Source organism: Oncorhynchus gorbuscha, linkage group LG04 (genome assembly GCF_021184085.1).
Source record: "Oncorhynchus gorbuscha isolate QuinsamMale2020 ecotype Even-year linkage group LG04, OgorEven_v1.0, whole genome shotgun sequence".
Lineage (NCBI taxonomy): Eukaryota > Metazoa > Chordata > Actinopteri > Salmoniformes > Salmonidae > Oncorhynchus > Oncorhynchus gorbuscha.
In genome coordinates, this window is record NC_060176.1 from 13,388,104 (window position 1) to 13,408,274 (window position 20,171).

Here is a 20,171-nt window from a genome sequence, read left to right on the forward strand (position 1 = left end):
CGGAGAGGGCACACGTCTGGTCGGGGCTGGAGGAATTCATCTGGGAATCGTGAGGGCAGGCAGAACACTCATCGGTCACCCCAGGTGAGTAAGCACCACACTCTCCCAGAATTTCCTTTTGGTCACTTGTTCCTATTAATTTGTTTTGTTTAGATTCAGGCGCAGCTGGAAACTTTATAGATCGCGGACTCGCTCAGAGGTTGAGGATTCCGTTAGTAAAAGTAGACCCCCCTTTTACCGTGCACTCTTTAGATAGTCGACCATTAGGGTCAGGGCTGGTGAAGAGAGCCACAATTTCATTGGAGATGATTACGCAGGGGAATCACAAGGAGCGAATTAGTTTGTTCCTTATCGATTCACCTGCGTTTCCAGTTGTTCTGGGGATTCCCTGGCTAGCTATTCATAATCCTACGATTTCGTGGAAACAGGGAACTCTACAGGGGTGGTCTGATGAGTGTTCAGGCAGGTGTGTAGGGATTTCCATCGGTGCGACAACGGTGGAGAGTCCAGACCAGGTTTCCACCGTGCGCATTCCAGCTGAGTATGACGATTTGGCTATCATTTTCAGTAAAAAGAAAGCGACCCAATTACCACCCCATAGGCAGGGGGATTGCGTGATAAACCTCCAGGGTAACGCTGCACTCCCCAGGAGTCATGTGTATCCTTTGTCCCAGGAGGAGAAGGTGGCTATGGAAACTTATATCACCGAGGCTCTGGGACAGGGGTACATTCGGCCCTCCATGTCACCTGTCTCTTCGAGTTTCTTTTTTGTGAAGAAAAAAGATGGTGGTTTACGTCCGTGTATTGATTATAGAGGTCTAAATTCCATCACAGTGGGTTTTAGTTACTCACTACCTCTCATTGCTACGGCACTGGAATCATTTCACGGAGCGCAGTTCTTCACTAAACTGGATCTCAGGAATGCTTATAATTTGGTGCGTATTCGGGAGGGAGATGAGTGGAAAACTGCATGTAGCACTACATCGGGCCATTATGAGTACCTCGTCATGCCATACGGTTTAAAGAATGCTCCAGCCATATTTCAATCCTTCGTGGATGAAATACTCAGAGACCTGCACGGACAGGGTGTAGTGGTGTATATTGACGATATTTTGATCTTCTCCGCTACACGCACTGCGCATGTATCTCTTGTGCGCAAGGTTCTTAGACGACTGCTGGAGCATGACCTGTATGTGAAGGCGGAGAAATGTGAGTTTTCCAAACAATCAGTTTCCTTCCTGGGTTATCGCATTTCCAGCTCTGGTTTGGTAATGGAGGGTGACCACGTAAAGGCCGTGCGTAATTGGCCGACTCCAACCACGGTAAAGGAGGTGCAGCGGTTCTTGGGATTTGCCAATTACTACCGGAGGTTTATCCGGGGTTTTGGTCAGGTAGCTGCCCCTATTACCTCACTGCTGAAGGGGGGGGGGCCAGTGCATTTGCAGTGGTCAGCAGAGGCGAACGGAGCTTTTTATAAGTTGAAGGCGATGTTTACTGAGGTGCCGGTGTTGGCACATCCGGACCCTTCTTTGGCGTTTATAGTAGAGGTGGACGCATCCGAGGCTGGGGTTGGAGCAGTGCTCTCACAGCGTTCAGGTGCGCCACCGAAGCTCCGCCCCTGTGCCTTTTTCGAAGAAACTCGGGCCAGCGGAGCGGAATTATGATGTGGGGGATAGGGAGTTGTTGGCTATGGTTAAGGCCCTGAAGGTGTGGAGACACTGGCTTGAGGGGGCTAAGCACCCTTTCCTTATCTGGACTGACCATCGTAACCTGGAGTATATCCGATCAGCTAGGAGACTGAATCCTCGTCAGGCAAGGTGGGCCATGTTTTTCACTAGATTTCTTTTCACTATCTCGTATAGACCAGGTTCCCTCAACACTAAGGCTGACGCGCTGTCAAGACTCTATGACACTGAGGACAGGTCCATCGATCCTACTCCCATCATTCCGGCAGCTAAGCTGGTGGCACCAGTAGTATGGGATGTGGACGCGGACATCGAGCGGGCGCTAAGGGAGGAACCTGCGCCTCCACAGTGTCCGGAGGGTTGTAGGTACGTGCCGCTGGCTGTCCGTGATCAATTGATTCGATGGGCTCATTATCTACCCTCGTCGGGTCACCCAGGTATTTATAGGACAGTGAGAGGTCTTGAGAGGAAGTACTGGTGGCCCACTTTGAGGAGGGATGTGCGATTCTATGTTTCCTACTGTTCGGTGTGCACCCAGAGTAAGGCTCCTAGACACCTGCCAATAGGTAAATTACAATCTCTTCCCGTTCCACAACGGCCGTGGACCCATCTATCGGTGGATTTTCTTACTGACCTTCCCCCCTCTCAGGGTAACACTACAATCCTGGTCGTTGTGGATCGGTTCTCTAAGTCCTGCCGTCTTATCCCATTGCCCGGTCTCCCTACGGCCCTACAGACTGCGGAAGCTCTTTTCACCCATGTCTTCCGGCACTACGGGGTGCCCGAGGATATAGTTTCTGATCGGGGCCCCCAATTTATCACCCGTGTTTGGAGGGCATTTATGGAACGTCTGGGGGTCTCGGTCAGCCTGACCTCAGGGTATCACCCGGAGAGTAATGGTCAGGTGGAGAGAGTTAACCAGGAGGTGGGTAGGTTTCTGTGGTCGTATTGCCAGGACCGGCCAGGGGAGTGGTCGAGATATATTCCCTGGGCAGAAATAGCCCAGAACTTACTAAGCCACTCCTCTACCAACATGTCACCATTTGAGTGCGTGTTGGGGTACAAGCCAGTCCTGGCACTGTGGCAACAGAGCCAGTCTGAGGCTCCTGCGGTGGAGGAGTGGGTACAGCGCACTAAGGAGACCTGGAGGGCGCTCCAAGAGTCATTACGCCAAGCGAGTATAAGGCAGAAGAAGAGCACTGACCATCACCGCAGTGAGGCCCCCGTGTTTGCACCTGGGGACAGGGTCTGGCTCTCGACCCGAAACCTGCCCCTCCGCTTGCCCTGCCGGAAGCTGGGTCCGCAGTGTATAGGGCCATTTAAAGTCCTGAGGAGAATAAATGAGGTTTGTTATCGATTATTACTTCCTTCGTATTATCGTATTAACCCCTCGTTTCATGTGTCTCTTCTCAGGCCGGTGGTAGCTGGTCCCATGCAGGAAGATGAGGTTCCGGAGGTTCCTCCACCCCCTCTGGACATCGAGGGGTCCCCGGCGTACACGATACGAGCTATTCTGGACTTGAGACGCCGGGTGAGGGGCTTGCAGTACCTCGTTGACTGGGAGGGGTACGGTCCGGAGGAGAGGTGCTGGGTTCCGGTAAGGGATATTCTAGACCCATCTATGTTGAGTGAATTCCATCGCCTCCGTCCGGATCGCCCAGCGCCTCGGCCCCCGGGTCGTCACCGAGGCCAGCGTCGGCGCGCTGCGGGAGCTGCGCGTCAGGAGGGGGGTACTGTCACGAATATTACCGAAGGTGACTTCCCTTCTTGTTCGGGTGGCGCTCGGCGGTCGTCGTCGCCGGTCTACTAGCTATCGCCGATCCGTTGTTCTGTGTTCGTTTAGTTCTGTCTAATTGGTAGCACCTGTTTCTTGTTTGGTTGTTAGGATAGGGTTATATATAGTCTGTTCAGCCCGCCTCTGTTTCGTGCAGACTTGTTCTCCTGTTTCCTTGTTTGAGTGTAATTTTGTTGGCATTTGGGTTTCACGCTGTCCGTTTTTATTTCTGTTCATTTGTGTTTCCACTTTTGTTCATGTTATGTTTCCAGGACATTAAAGCGTGTTGTTTTTCCCACATCTTTTGCTCTCTGCGCCAGACTCCACACCTCTTCACTCAAAATCCTAGAGGAAAACTTAGTTCAGTCTGCTCTCCATGAGACACTGGGAGGGGAATTCACCTTTCAGCAGGACAATAATAAGGCTAAATAGAGTGGCCTGGTTAGCGTTTTGACTTACATCAGCTTGAAAATCTATGTCAAGACTTGAAAATGGCTGTCTAGCAATGATCAACAACTAACTTGACAGGGCTTGAAGAATAAAGTGAAGATATTGTGCAAAGCTCTTAGAGACTTACCCAGAAAGACTCAAAGCTGTAATCACTGCCAAAGGTGATTCTAACATGCATTGACATAGGGGTGTGAATACCTATGTAAATGTTCATGTATTGTGGAATACGTCAAAGGGTGTGAATACTTTCTGAAGGCACTGTATTGTCATGAATATTGCCCTGGACCCATCTTTGAGGAGTGGTCACTAGATTACACAGCCACAAAGTCATAAAATCTGACCTTAAACCTAACCTTAACCCTAACCTTAACCACACTGCTAACTTTAATGCCTAACCCTAACCTTAAATTTGGACCAAAAAGTACATTTTTGTTTTCATACATTTTTACAATATAGCCAATTTTGACTTTCCAGCTGGCCCATCTAGCAGAAATCACTTAGTTCTGCCTCCAGGGCAAGATTAATGACAATAAATATCCACCTGCTAGTTTTTGAGGGAATGACAAGAAGCGAATGAATGAGTTAGTGAAAAATGAATTGAATATTTGAATGAATTAACAAATGAATGAATGAGATTGAGTGGTACTGGATAACAGGGTTGGGTTCAATTCCATTTCAATACCAGTCAATTCAGAAAGTGAAAAAACCCTCATTGAAAAGCATTGAAGATCATTTTAATTTTAGTGTGCTTCCTGAATTGACTGGAATTAAGATGGAATTGACCCCCAACCCTGTTGGATAGAGTGAGTGAATGAATAAATGAATGAAATAACTAATAAATTAATAACGAATCAATGAATGTATATTAAAAGATGATGATGTCATTCTGCCGTGTCTCTCTGGGAGCTTCCTAACAGAGAGCAGAGAGGGAGATGAACACTCACAGTTAACCAATCATGTCACAGCTCCGTGAGAGAATGTTGAGTTAGAACGGACTCTTCCTGTTCTACATATTCCCACCTCTCTTCTTAGGGTCTGTGGTAGGGAAAACACACATACACCTTTCCTCGTGGTTCATTTGTGGCGTGTGTAATTTCAATGTGCATAATTGATTGACAGTCATTACTGTGTACACACACAAACACACACACTTTTCCTTGTGGGAAGGCTTCAGCAGGGAAGCAAACGACTTCCAAACCACAGAGCCTCTGTTCACTGACACAACTCTTTTGCCATGTTGGAGGGAAGTGAGCGGAACAGGGAGTCATGTCTGTGGGACAGGGAGGCAGTCACAGAGGAGCTGGGGTGTCATTCCGACCAGTTGGTTGCCATGTTGGAGGGAAGTGAGCGGAACAGGGAGTCATGTCTGTGGGACAGGGAGGCAGTCACAGAGGAGCTGGGGTGTCATTCCGACCAGTTGGTTGCCATGTTGGAGGGAAGTGAGCGGAACAGGGAGTCATGTCTGTGGGACAGGGAGGCAGTCACAGAGGAGCTGGGGTGTCATTCCGACCAGTTGGTTGCCATGTTGGAGGGAAGTGAGCGGAACAGGGAGTCATGTCTGTGGGACAGGGAGGCAGTCACAGAGGAGCTGGGGTGTCATTCCGACCAGTTGGTTGCCATGTTGGAGGGAAGTGAGCGGAACAGGGAGTCATGTCTGTGGGACAGGGAGGCAGTCACAGAGGAGCTGGGGTGTCATTCCGACCAGTTGGTTGCCATGTTGGAGGGAAGTGAGCGGAACAGGGAGTCATGTCTGTGGGACAGGGAGGCAGTCACAGAGGAGCTGGGGTGTCATTCCGACCAGTTGGTTGCCAGTTTGGAGGGAAGCAAGCAGAACCCGGGAGGGAGATGTCTTCCAAATGACTGGGAGACAGCCAGTCACTCAGAGAGATGCACTGTGGTGTGATTATTAATATCTGGTTGGGTTGCCAGGTTGGACAAGATTTAGCAGAACAGGAAGTCAGAAAGAGAGACGATCTGGTGTGTCAGAGTAAGAGCTGGATGTGTTGCCATGTTGGAGAAGATGGAGCCGAACAGGAAGTCAGAAAGAGAGAATGTCTGGTGTGTCAGAGTAAGAGCTGGATGTGTTGCCAGGTTGGAGAAGATGGAGCCGAACAGGAAGTCAGAAAGAGAGAAGATCTGGTGTGTCAGAGTAAGAGCTGGATGTGTTGCCAGGTTGGAGAAGATGGAGCCGAACAGGAAGTCAGAAAGAGAGAAGATCTGGTGTGTCAGAGTAAGAGCTGGATGTGTTGCCAGGTTGGAGAAGATGGAGCAGAACAGGAAGTCAGAAAGAGAGAATATCTGGTGTGTCAGAGTAAGAGCTGGATGTGTTGCCAGGTTGGAGAAGATGGAGCAGAACAGGAAGTCAGAAAGAGAGAATATCTGGTGTGTCAGAGTAAGAGCTGGATGTGTTGCCAGGTTGGAGAAGATGGAGCAGAACAGGAAGTCAGAAAGAGAGAATATCTGGTGTGTCAGAGTAAGAGCTGGATGTGTTGCCAGGTTGGAGAAGATGGAGCCGAACAGGAAGTCAGAAAGAGAGAAGATCTGGTGTGTCAGAGTAAGAGCTGGATGTGTTGCCAGGTTGGAGAAGATGGAGCCGAACAGGAAGTCAGAAAGAGAGAAGATCTGGTGTGTCAGAGTAAGAGCTGGATGTGTTGCCAGGTTGGAGAAGATGGAGCCGAACAGGAAGTCAGAAAGAGAGAAGATCTGGTGTGTCAGAGTAAGAGCTGGATGTGTTGCCAGGTTGGAGAAGATGGAGCCGAACAGGAAGTTAGAAAGAGAGAATATCTGGTGTGTCAGAGTAAGAGCTGGATGTGTTGCCATGTTGGAGAAGCTGGAGCAGAACAGGGAGGCAGACAAAGAGAGAAGCACAGTGGTGTCATTAAGATTAATGGAGAAGGGAAGCAGCCTCAGGGTGGCTCTTAAAGAGATGAGGGGATGATAGGACTGTGACTGCTTACAGGAGCACAATGTAGGCTAGCTACAGACACACAGCTGGATTGACTGTCGTTACTGTTTATGTGTGTTATTGTTATTATGCTCACTGGTGTGAGTTTGAGTTAACTGGTTTGCACTGGGGAGTCCGAAGGTGTGTGTGTGTGTGTGTGTGTGTGTGTGTGTGTGTGTGTGTGTGTGTGTGTGTGTGTGTGTGTGTGTGTGTGTGTGTGTGTGTGTGTGTGTGTGTGTGTGTGTGTGTGTGTGTGTGTGTGTGTGTGTGTGTGTGTGTGTGTGTGTGTGTGTGTGTGTGTGTGACTGCTCCACATACAACATGTTCTCTTCATCCATGTGTGTGTTCATGATGATTGTTTTTATCTCTGTGAATGTGAATTAGTCCTGCACATTGCTGAGATCTGAAGGGGCGTGTCTGACACCAGACTGTGTGGTCCCTGTCAAGGTCTTCCATCCCATGCAGTATAGAGGGGGGCTAGGCTGAACTTAATCCCCAAAACAGGTGTGGCTAGTGGGGGTGCACCCCACAGCCGTCCCCTGAGGATCCAGGACAAGTGGGAACTGTACAACACAGCTAACAGCCATAGACAAAATACAAGAGCCATTCTGTTTGAGCTACACCACTTAATCCCGCAATGAAAGAGACATTCGGGCGAATTGGAAGAAGCAAACACATTTCAGATAAATGTTTTCAAGATTTTGACTGCCTGTGGTTATTATAATGATTATGTTTTAAGAACAGATACATATTCTGTTTCAATGTGTCATGCATCTTGCACAGCTCCCACAAATGCTTGAACAATGGCACACATTGTTCACCTCAGGATCCTGCTGCCTTACAAGTTTTTTCTTCCTCTTGTAAATTTATCTGGCTGTTTATTATGGCGATACAACCTAATTGTAATTAAATGAATAGTTTGTAACATTTAGCATAAAATGTATATTTACATGGCAGCTATTACATGAGAAGTCGTGCAATGCAATATGTAGCCTGGTTTCTGGCGTGTGTAATTTCAATGTGCGTCAAATATTTCCATATATAAATAATGGCGTCTATGCATTACGTGTGAAAATGTTATCAGGGGTATATCAGTTTAAAACCAATACCTACTCTAATTATAAGCTAGGGCTATTCTAATCACACTGGATCTGAACATCAATAGGCCTACGCAGTATTGCTTGATAAGGTATGATTACGTTTAACCTTTTCTTCAACAGATACGTAATTTGGATAAAAATAATGAGACCCTCTTTTGTCAGTTAGTTCTGCTGAGAAGGTTTGAATATGCGGGAGCAGCGGCGAGGGTATCTGAAAAGTGATCCTGTGAATTGGAGATGGCGCTGTGTACAGTGTGAGCGAGTTAACAGCCAAAGTTTTCAGAGCGCAGGAAAGTTCGTAGGAGAGGTGACCCGTGATTCTAACAAGAGTTTTCTTCTCACATTACCATCGGGTTCGCTGTCCTATACTGCGGACTGGAGACACTGCGTTTCTGCTCAATGTTTCATGGACGGTTTGAATAGATTATCTCTAACGGAATACTTGAGAGCCGGGAATTTAGCCTACGGTTCGCTGCCTGTTCTGTAGTGCTGCTGTTTCAATGGGCTATCGGCTGTTTCAATGGGCTATCTATTCACCGTGAGTAGGCTGAACGCGATACGCTGTCTTGTTGCATAGCCTACTTTTGTAAAGAAGGTATGAGTTTTTTAGAATGAATTGCGCTTTTGGTATTATGTCATGTAGTCTGGGGTGTTTTTAGAACTATGAATGACCCCCGTGACAAGGATTTAATACCGATATCTCGGAAACACCGATTCATGGCTGCAATAATGCCCGGGGACGAGAGCCCATCGCATGGCAACACTTCCAGGGCTGATCGGAATGGGATAGGATTGGTTCACTGTTTTATTTGTGGAAGCGGCGTTTCGCCCGGAAAAGAATTGAGATTACAAGTGAAATATCCGAAAGAGAATGGTCCGTTTTTCCCGTTTTTACAAAACCAAGAGCCAGCGCCAGGGGCATGTGAAGTCAGCCCGGATGGACACGCTACAGTGTGCGCGGTGTGCCACTGTTTTCTGGGGGAGCAGTGGAACTCATTCGAGCGGACTAGGACACCAATAGAGAAACGAATGTACTGGCTGAAGAGGCCGTACCAGTGCGACTCTCGGCGGATACCACAGGAGTGGAACATCTCCTATGACCTGGAGAGGAGAATCAGTGTCAGCAGCCAGAATTACGACGGGAACGAGTCAGATTTCTCCTCTTTCTCGGAAAACGAGAACATGTCAGACCAAGAACTGGATTTAGTAGACCGCGCCGGTGTGAGCAAGGAGAAGTACAAAACATCTGCCAACAGCAGCAAAACTCCCAGAGACGGTAGCAGGAAGAACAACAACAGTGTTATCAGTGTTAAAAACAGCCCTGACTCTCAACGGGCTATCCGCTATCCGGTTGGTGTCTACCAGGCACAGGACTCGCCGAAATCGGATAGTGCCATGCCGTCCAGGCGCGGTGCTAAAATTATGAATCATGTCTCTCAATCATCAGTATCTCTGTCCCAAGAGATTGTGTCCCAGAGATACTATGATAGCTCTCACGTCGACACACCTGTGCAGGACAACGGGATCATTATGCGCAACAGGCAGTGGCTAGCGGAGGGGAATGTCAGACACGCTGACCTGCGCCCTCTCCAACGCGCTGCTGACAGCAGCTGTAGCTTAACCAGGCATCCCTCCCTCATATTCCAACAGAAAGGAGAGGATCTCGCTGACGCTGCCGACGGGCTATCAACCATTGGCACCACTGTCACCTCTAGGCGCGACGCAGCAGCACCTAGAGAAAGTGTTCCGGGTAGGTTTACAGCCTCTGACAACTCTGACAACGACCACGAGGTCAATATTACCAGTGACGACGACCGCGAGGTGTTTGAAGCAGCTGGCAGCAGCAGAGAGAGGGTATTGGCCCTGCTGAGACCACCCAGGGACGCTGCCGGGAGGGTCATTGCCATGCCCCAGAGTGGTGCCAGTGGTGGTGCCAACAGGAGTACCAGTCCTGAGGAGTGTGTGTGTTACATCTGTGGCAGCGGGATGTGGCAGGGCGGGAGGTTCCGTGTGTCTGTGCAGAAGCAGGAGAGGGCAGCCAGCGAGCCCTTCTTCCCCTTCCTGTGGTTACACAGCCCTCCCCCTGGCGCCATGCCCCTCACCCCGGGGGGCACCACCCTGGTCTGTGCCAGCTGCCACACCTCCCTCATGCAGCAGTGGCAGGGCTTCCAGCTGGCTGACGTGCCCGTTCTCCAGCGCCTCTACGTGGTCCCCCTCAACCAGGGCTCCTCCACCCCTGCACCAGCCTCGGGCCACCCTCCCTACCTCACTCCCCAGGAAAGGCACCCCTCAGATCCCCCGGAACGCCTACCTAAGTCTCAGGCTTCCTGTGAGGCCTGTTTCCTCTGTGGCCAGGAGTGCGGGCGGGATGTGAGGGTGGCATATGCACGGGCCGGCGTGGGCAAAGCCCGCGGTGCCATGTATTTCCCCTTCATCAACCTGCTGCCGTGCCCGCCTGGTGCCCAGGGAGTGAGGAACGGCCGGGTGCACTGCTGTCCTCCATGCTACACCATCCTGGAGGAGATCTGGGGGGCGTACCGCCTCAGCCTCAGTGAGGACCTCATCACCTCTGTCACTTCCTTCCTGGGGAGGTACCACACAGCGCTGGCCACAGGGGGAGCCGGACTGGCCCATTCCCAAAAGGGGGTGTCCTCCTCTTCCTCTGGCCATGGTGGGTCTGTATCAGTGTGTTACCTGTGTGGGACAGAGCTAGGGGTCGGGGGGGAGTTCCAACTCCATGTCAACCCTCCCGGGCGCTGTGGAGAGAGGGAGCCCTTCTTTCCCTTCCTCACCATCCACCCCCCTGCTCCCCGCGCCAAACCTGCCGACGCCACCGGCCTGGTGTCAGCCTGTGCCCTCTGCTATCACGACCTGCATGCCCAGTGGGCTCAACATGAGAGCCAGGGTTCTGCCACCTCCAGCTCTACAGCCCCAGGCCCAGCCTCCTCCACTCCCCAGCCGGCCAGCTCTCCCTGGGCCAGACAGTACAGCTGCGAGGCCTTTGTGTGCTTCTTCTGCAGACAGGAGCAGAGGCGTCAGGGGGGGCTGTGTGCGGTCACAGTGGCCAGGCTGCCTGTGTTCCTGTACGCCCCACGCGGGCGCCGCACCCTTCTCGTGGATGATGGGAGGAAGCTGGTGATTGGCTCGTGTGTTGAATGTAAGTCCATGGTGCTGGCGGGACAGAGCATGCAGCAGGAGAGAGACCGGGACGGGGAGGGACAGGGAGACGGGAGGACAGAGTCACCTCCCCCTACATCACGCCCCAGACACAAGGTAAGACACACGTTTCGGTCTTTTCACTTCAGTTTGTATGCGGTCCGCAGCACCATGCTTCTCGGCTGAGCCACAGGGGTTTCCAGGAAATGTGCAGATGTTTGATGCTCAAAGTTGACTATTGTGGGTGTGTTGTATATTTTAGTGGTGTAGTATGCATCCTTTTCAGTAGATTGTGTGCTTGTTCATGTCTGTTAGCTATTGGTTTGTGTAACCTAACTTGATGTTTGTGGATGATTTCAGTCGTATAATAATTAAGTGCTCCCGTGCCTGTCTGTGTGTGTAGGTGGATGATTTCAGTCGTATAATAATTAAGTGCTCCCGTGCCTGTCTGTGTGTAGGTGGATGATTTCAGTCGTATAATAATTAAGTGCTCCCGTGCCTGTCTGTGTGTGTAGGTGGATGATTTCAGTCGTATAATAATTAAGTGCTCCCGTACCTGTCTGTGTGTAGGTGGGGTTTATTATGGACCAGTGTTCACGGCTGTTATTGCTATTCTCCCCCATTATGGGAAAGCTGCTCTGAAACAGGAAGAAGTGAGAGTTGGCGTGTTCTCCAGTGTTATGGTTGTGTGTGTGTGTGTGTATGCGCACACCTGTGTGTGTGTTCCTTTTGCTCTCTGACTGGCAGGGGAGTGAGCAGTGTTAGCAGGGGAGTGAGCAATGTTAGCAGGGGAGTGAGCAATGTTAGCAGGGGAGTGAGCAATGTTAGCAGGGGAGTGAGCAGTGTTAGCAGGGGAGTGAGCAATGTTAGCAGGGGAGTGAGCAGTGTTAGCAGGGGAGTGAGCAGTGTTAGCAGGGGAGTGAGCAGTGTTAGCAGGGGAGTGAGCAGTGTTAGCAGGGGAGTGAGCAATGTTAGCAGGGGAGTGAGCAATGTTAGCAGGGGAGTGAGCAGTGTTAGCAGGGGAGTGAGCAGTGTTAGCAGGGGAGTGAGCAGTGTTAGCAGGGGAGTGAGCAGTGTTAGCAGGGGAGTGAGCAGTGTTAGCAGGGGAATGAGCAGTGTTAGCAGGGGAATGAGCAGTGTTAGCAGGGGAGTGAGCAGTGTTAGCAGGGGAATGAGCAGTGTTAGCAGGGGAATGAGCAGTGTTAGCAGGGGAATGAGCAGTGTTAGCAGGGGAGTGAGCAGTGTTAGCAGGGGAGTGAGCAGTGTTAGCAGGGGAGTGAGCAATGTTAGCAGGGGAGTGAGCAGTGTTAGCAGGGGAGTGAGCAGTGTTAGCAGGGGAATGAGCAGTGTTAGCAGGGGAGTGAGCAGTGTTAGCAGGGGAGTGAGCAGTGTTAGCAGGGGAGTGAGCAGTGTTAGCAGGGGAGTGAGCAGTGTTAGCAGGGGAGTGAGCAGTGTTAGCAGGGGAATGAGCAGTGTTAGCAGGGGAGTGAGCAGTGTTAGCAGGGGAGTGAGCAGTGTTAGCAGGGGAATGAGCAATGTTAGCAGGGGAGTGAGCAGTGTTAGCAGGGGAATGAGCAATGTTAGCAGGGGAGTGAGCAGTGTTAGCAGGGGAATGAGCAATGTTAGCAGGGGAGTGAGCAGTGTTAGCAGGGGAGTGAGCAGTGTTAGCAGGGGAGTGAGCAGTGTTAGCAGGGGAGTGAGCAGTGTTAGCAGGGGAGTGAGCAGTGTTAGCAGGGGAGTGAGCAGTGTTAGCAGGGGAGTGAGCAGTGTTAGCAGGGGAGTGAGCAGTGTTAGCAGGGGAATGAGCAGTGTTAGCAGGGGAGTGAGCAGTGTTAGCAGGGGAGTGAGCAGTGTTAGCAGGGGAGTGAGCAGTGTTAGCAGGGGAATGAGCAGTGTTAGCAGGGGAGTGAGCAGTGTTAGCAGGGGAGTGAGCAGTGTTAGCAGGGGAGTGAGCAGTGTTAGCAGGGGAATGAGCAGTGTTAGCAGGGGAGTGAGCAGTGTTAGCAGGGGAGTGAGCAGTGTTAGCAGGGGAGTGAGCAGTGTTAGCAGGGGAGTGAGCAGTGTTAGCAGGGGAATGAGCAGTGTTAGCAGGGGAGTGAGCAGTGTTAGCAGGGGAGTGAGCAGTGTTAGCAGGGGAGTGAGCAGTGTTAGCAGGGGAGTGAGCAGTGTTAGCAGGGGAATGAGCAGTGTTAGCAGGGGAGTGAGCAGTGTTAGCAGGGGAGTGAGCAGTGTTAGCAGGGGATCCGTACAGCATCGGAGCCCGTCGTTAGAAAAACAAACATTTGGATCAGAACTCTAACAGTAAACAACACAGAAAGACTGGGGGGATTTCAAGGCCACCACTGGCCTCGTTTTCTTCTTGTGTGTTTACATGTGTGTGTTTCTGGCCAAGTCTGTTTGTTTTTGTGCATCGTTTTGCTGTATACAGGATTCCATACGTTAGTGCTGTGTGTGTGTGTGTGTGTGTGTGTGTGTGTGTGTGTGTGTGTGTGTGTGTGTGTGTGTGTGTGTGTGTGTGTGTGTGTGTGTGTGTGTGTGTGTGTGTGTGTGTGTGTGTGTGTGTGTGTGTGTGTGTGTGTGTGTGCGTGTGTGTGTGTGCGTGTGCGTGCGCGAGGCTACTACAGATTGTATCCTTTATCAGATCAACCAGAGATGGCTGATATCCACTAATGATAATAACAGTTTCCTCTGTGTCAGGAACAGCTGTGAACTCTCTATTAGACATTGTGGTGTAATGATCATGTCTGTTGAATACATCCTGCTCTATCCAGTGTAAATATAGAGCGGAGACTAGACTCATCCAGTCATGTGTCAGTCTTACTGTAGTGTGTGTGTGTGTGTGTGTAATCATGCAGTGGCTGATTCAGTGCTGCTGTTGCTGTTCCTGGAAGTCCAGTCTATGTGGTCCAGATGGAGGTCTTCACAGAACCAGACCTCTACACTCTCATGAATAAATGGAAAAGGGAGAATAGGTCTTGTAGATGAACTTGTAGCGATAGAGCTTGTTCCACGGAGGCCACAGCAGCAGTTGCTGTTGCTACTAATTACACAACTGCTACCGAGATGAATGTATCAAAGAAAAAGCTATGTCTGCAACGCTGGTAGGCTCCCATGGTGATTTAATCAGACGCACAAAAAGACAATGTTTTTGAGTTGGATCTTCGTCGGGTCATATAGCACTGTGAAAACCACCTACTGAAGTAACCTCTAGAGCAGGGATGGGCAACTCCAGTCCTCTGGGGTGTCACACTTTACCCCCATCCCTAGCAAACACAACTGATGAAACTAATTGCATTCTAAAATGAAGATCATGATTAGTTGATTATTGGAGTCAGATGTGTTAGCTGTTAGTTGAAGTGTGTGATTAAAGTGGGACTGCAGATGGAGAGTGGATGAAGAGTAGAGGGAGAGAGAGAGGAAGGAGAGAGAGGAGAGAGAGAGGAGGTAGAGAGGAAGGAGAGAGGAGAGAGAAGGAAGAGAGGAGAGAGAAGGAAGAGAGAAGGGAGAGAGAAGGGAGAGAGGAGGAAGAAAGGATGGTGGGAGAAGGAAGAGAGGAGGGAGAGAGGAGAGGAGGTTGAGAGGAGGGAGAGAGGAGAAAGAGAGAAGGGAGAGAGGAGGAAGAAAGGATGGTGGGAGAAGGAAGAGAGGAGGAAGAGAGGAGGGAGAAAGGAGGAAGAAAGGATGGTGGGAGAAGGAAGAGAGGAGGAGGAGAGGAGAGAGGAGAGGAGGTTGAGAGGAGGGAGAGAGGAGTAAGAAAAGATGGTGGGAGAAGGAAGAGAGGAGGAAGAGAGGAGAGGAGAGGAGGGAGAGAGGAGGTAGAGAGGAGAGGAGAGGAGGGAGAGAGGAGGTAGAGAGGAGAGAGGAGAGGAGGGAGAGAGGAGGTAGAGAGCAGGGAGATTGGAGGAAGAGAGGAGAGGAGGGAGAGAGGAGGTAGAGAGGAGAGGGGAGAGGAGGGAGAGAGGAGGTAGAGAGGAGGGAGAGAGGAGGAAGAGAGGAGAGGAGGGAGAGAAGAGACGAGGGAGAGAAGAGAGGAGGGAGAGAGGAGAGGAGGGAGAGAAGAGAGGAGGGAGAGAGGAGAGGAGGGAGAGAAGAGAGGAGGGAGAGAGGAGAGGAGGGAGAGAAGAGAGGAGGGAGAGAAGAGAGGAGGGAGAGAAGAGAGGAGGGAGAGAGGAGAGGAGGAAAAGAAGAGAGGAGGGAGAGAAGAGAGGAGGAAAAGAAGAGAGGAGGGAGAGAAGATGGAACATGATAGGAACATGATAGGAACACGGTCTTCATTAAGGTACACTGTTGGGACTAGAGTTGATGAAGGAATCACACAATACTTTTTCTCATGCTGCAAGAATGTATGTTTAGATTGATGCTACTCAACAGATCAATATTTACAGTGTGAAACAGAGATGCTACTCCACAGAGCAATATTTACAGTGTGAAACAGAGATGCTACTCCACAGAGCAATATTTACAGTGTGAAACAGAGAGATGCTACTCCACAGAGCAATATTTACAGTGTGAAACAGAGATGCTACTCAACAGAGCAATATTTACAGTGTGAAACAGAGAGATGCTCAACCTCACCTGCGTGTGAATCATTTTATTGTTGTAAGAACACCCGTGGAGGTCGTTCAGCTGTCCTTCTCTCTCTCTCTCTCTCTCTCTCTCTCTCTCTCTCTCTCTCTCTCTCTCTCTCTCTCAATTTAAGGGCTTTATTGGTATCAATTTAAGGGCTTTATTGGCATCAATTTAAGGGCTTTATTGGCATCAATTTAAGGGCTTTATTGGCATGGGGAAAACACATGTTAACATTGCAAAGTAAGTGAAGTAGATAACAAACCAAAGTGAAATAAACAATAACAATTAACAGTAAACATTACACTCACAAAAGTTCCAAAAGAATAAAGACATTTCAAATGTCATATTATGACAATATACAGTGTTGTAGTGATGTGCATATAGTTAAAGTCCAAAAGGGGAAGAAAATAAACAGAAATATGTATTTAATGTATTTACAATGGTGTTTGTTCTTCACTGGTTGCCCTTTTCTTGTGGCAACAGGTCACAAATCTTACTGCTGTGATGGCACACTGTGGTATTTCACCCAGTAGATATGGAAGTTTATCAAAATTGGGTTTGTTTTCAAATTCTTTGGCGCTGTGTAGTCTGAGGGAAAAATGTGTCTTCAATATGGTCATACATTTGTCATGAGATTAGGAAGTGCAGCTCAGTTTCCACCTCTCTCTTTCTCTGTCTAGTCCACTCTGTTTTTCTGCGATCATCAGGTATGTAACTATATATCAGATCACACCCTCAGAGACAAAGCTAGATCAGAATCCCGGAGCAGGCTTACTTGGTGTGGGGGGTAATGAGGCTTACTTGGTGTGGGGGTAATGAGGCTTACTTGGTGTGGGGGGTAATGAGGCTTACTTGGTGTGGGGGTAATGAGGCTTACTTGGTGTGGGGGGTAATGAGGCTTACTTGGTGTGGGGGTAATGAGGCTTACTTGGTGTGGGGGTAATGAGGCTTACTTGGTGTGGGGGTAATGAGGCTTACTTGGTGTGTGTGTGTGGGGGGTGATGAGGCTTACTTGGTGTGGGGGTAATGAGGCTTACTTGGTGTGGGGGTAATGAGGCTTACTTGGTGTGGGGGGTAATGAGGCTTACTTGGTGTGGGGGGTAATGAGGCTTACTTGGTGTGTGTGTGTGTGGGGGGCGTAATGAGGCTTACTTGGTGTGGGGGGTAATGAGGCTTACTTGGTGTGGGGGGTAATGAGGCTTACTTGGTGTGTGTGTGTGGGGGGGGTAATGAGGCTTACTTGGTGTGTGTGTGTGTGGGGGGGTAATAAGGCTTACTTGGTGTGTGTGTGGGGGGGTAATGAGGCTTACTTGGTGTGGGGGTAATGGTGTCATGATATGTGAAAGATTTGGGGAGTCTGAGGGGGTGCAGGTGACAGAGCTGTTTTTGGCCTGGGCCAGGCAATGACCTCATGGCTGAGGAAGTGCTTAGAGGGGCTGAGTGTGTGTGAGAGAGCCGGGGTGTGAGAGGGGCTGAAAGGGGGGCGGTGGGGGCCTGGGAGAAACAGGTGCCGTGTCCTCCAGTGACACGCTATCTGGCCCAGAGAAGAACTGTCATCGCTCTCATGTCACCAGAGGAGAACCCATCTGCTTCCCCTGACCCCACCCCCTCTTCTTCTCACCCCTTCCCTCTCCCCTGTGCTCTCTCTTGCCCTCTCCTTCCCTCTCTCCTCCTTGTGGGAAAAAAACGGGGTGAATATGTAGGGAAGGGATGAGAAAATGAACCACAAAGGAACGGGTTGATTTTGTCTTTTAGCTAGGTCTTTTTCATTTTTAGATATTTGCACTAAGAATGGCATTATCAAGTTACGTTGTAAAACAGTAGAGAGAGGGGCTGGGTTCTGCATATGCACCTGCCTTCACCTACTGATGAGTACCTGCACTGTGGTGTGTGTGTTGCGTGCATATGTGCATGTGTGTCATTTAATGTACCTTGTTAAAACTAGGTTTTCCTGTCCGATTCCTCGTTAAGATCTCAATAAGGTCTAAACCTGCATTGCTTGCTGTTTGGGGTTTTAGGCTAGGTTTCTGTACAGCACTTTGAGATATCAGCTGATGTACGAAGGGCTATATAAATACATTTGATTTGATTTAGATTTAAATTAGCCCAAGAAATGAGAGCTGCCACTGCTACTGTCTGCGTTTAATATAGACACACACACACACACACACACACACACACACACACACACACACACACACACACACACACACACACACACACACACACACACACACACACACACACACACACACACACACACACACACACGCTGCTGCTACTCTGTTAATGATCTATCCTAATTGCCTAGTCACTTTTACCCCGACCTACATGTACGTTACCTTCATTTGTCTTACTTTTGAACTCTGCAGTGTTGGAAAATGTCTCGTAAGCATTTCACTGTAAAGTCTACACCTGTTGTATTCGGCTCATGTGACAAATACAATTTCATTTGACACACACACGCAAGCTGGATGGATGGTTAACATGCTCCTTGAGTGTAAAATGCATGTTGAACATGACCTCTGACTTCCCTGTCAGACTCTGTAGACCACCACTAGACCACCACTAGACCACCACTAAACCACCACTAGACCACCACTAGACCACCACTAGACCACCACTAGACCACCACTAAACCACCACTAGACCACCACTAGACCACCACTAGACCACCACTAAACCAGACCACCACTAGACCACCACTAGACCACCACTAAACCACTAGACCACCACTAAACCACCACTAGACCACCACTAGACCACCACTAGACCACCACTAGACCACCACTAAACCACCACTAGACCACCACTAGACCACCACTAGACCACCACTAAACCATCACAGACCACCACTAGACCACCACTAGACCACCACTAGACCACCACTAGACCACCACTAGACCACCACTAGACCACCACTAAACCAGCACTAGACCATCACTAGACCACCACTCACTAGACCACCACTAGACCACCACTAGACCACCACTAGACCACCACTAGACCACCACTAGACCACCACTAGACCACCACTAGACCACCACTAGACCACCACTAGACCACCACTAGACCACCACTAGACCACCACTAGACCACCACTAGACCACCACTAGACCACCACTAGACCACCACTAGACCACCACAGACCAGACAAACCACCACTAGACCACCACTAGACCACCACTAGACCACCACTAGACCACCACTAAACCAGACCACTAGACCATCACTAGACCACCACTAAACCACCACTAGACCACCACTAGACCACCACTAGACCACCACTAGACCACCACTAGACCACCACTAGACCACCACTAGACCACCACTAGACCACCACTAGACCACCACTAAACCACCACTAGACCACCACTAGACCACCACTAGACCACCACTAGACCACCACTAGACCACCACTAAACCACCACTAAACCACCACTAGACCACCACTAGACCACCACTAGACCACCACTAGACCACCACTAGACCACCACTAAACCACCACTAAACCACCACTAGACCACCACTAGACCACCACTAGACCACCACTAGACCACCACTAAACCACCACTAAACCACCACTAGACCACCACTAGACCACCACTAGACCACCACTACACCACCACTAGACCAGCACTAGACCAGCACTAGACCACCACTAGACCACCACTAGACCACCACTAGACCACCACTAGACCACCACTAGACAACCACTAGACCACCACTACACCACCACTAGACCACCACTAGACCACCACTAGACCACCACTAGACCACCACTAAACCACCACTAGACCACCACTAGACCACCACTAGACCACCACTAAACCACCACTAAACCACCACTAAACCACCACTAAACCACCACTAGACCACCACTAGACCACCACTAGACCACCACTAAACCACCACTAGACCACCACTAAACCACCACTAGACCACCACTAAACCACCACTAGACCACCACTAGACCACCACTAGACCACCACTAGACCACCACTAAACCACCACTAGACCACCACTAGACCACCACTAGACCACCACTATACCACCAATAAACCACCACTAGACCACCACTAAACCACCACTAGACCACCAGAATGTCTATTTGGAGTCATACACATCCAACCAACCAACCAGGCTTCAGGTCAAGGGGCCAATCCCATCCTAATTTCACGCCATTTTGATGAACAAATTTGAATGAAATTAAAATAGCCTATTTGTCTTGTGGGGATAAAATAATACTTTGTTAGTATTAGTGTGATAGAGACGACTAAGGAAATGAAAACACTCTCAGTATGTCACTGGTATGGTTGTGTTGTTTTTGCTTCTAAAGTCAAGGAGATGACACGATGATCAATGTCCTACTACATTCAGTGGAGCCAACCTAGAGATGACAAGGGATCACCCACAGACGTGTGTGTGTGTGTGTGTGTGTGTGTGTGTGTGTGTGTGTGTGTGTGTGTGTGTGTGTGTGTGTGTGTGTGTGT

At 49.8% G+C, this 20,171-nt stretch overlaps 1 protein-coding gene across 1 annotated transcript in view; it reads left to right on the forward strand.

Annotated features, from left to right (window-relative positions):
- Window positions 1-8,163: 8,163 nt before the first annotated feature.
- LOC124033682 (genetic suppressor element 1-like) overlaps window positions 8,164-20,171 on the forward strand; it is a 482,977-nt gene continuing 470,969 nt past the window's right edge. Inside the window, 1 exon segment of the mRNA XM_046345862.1 lies at window positions 8,164-11,226. Coding sequence (XP_046201818.1) covers window positions 8,617-11,226 — 2,610 coding nt within the window. The 5' untranslated portion in view covers window positions 8,164-8,616.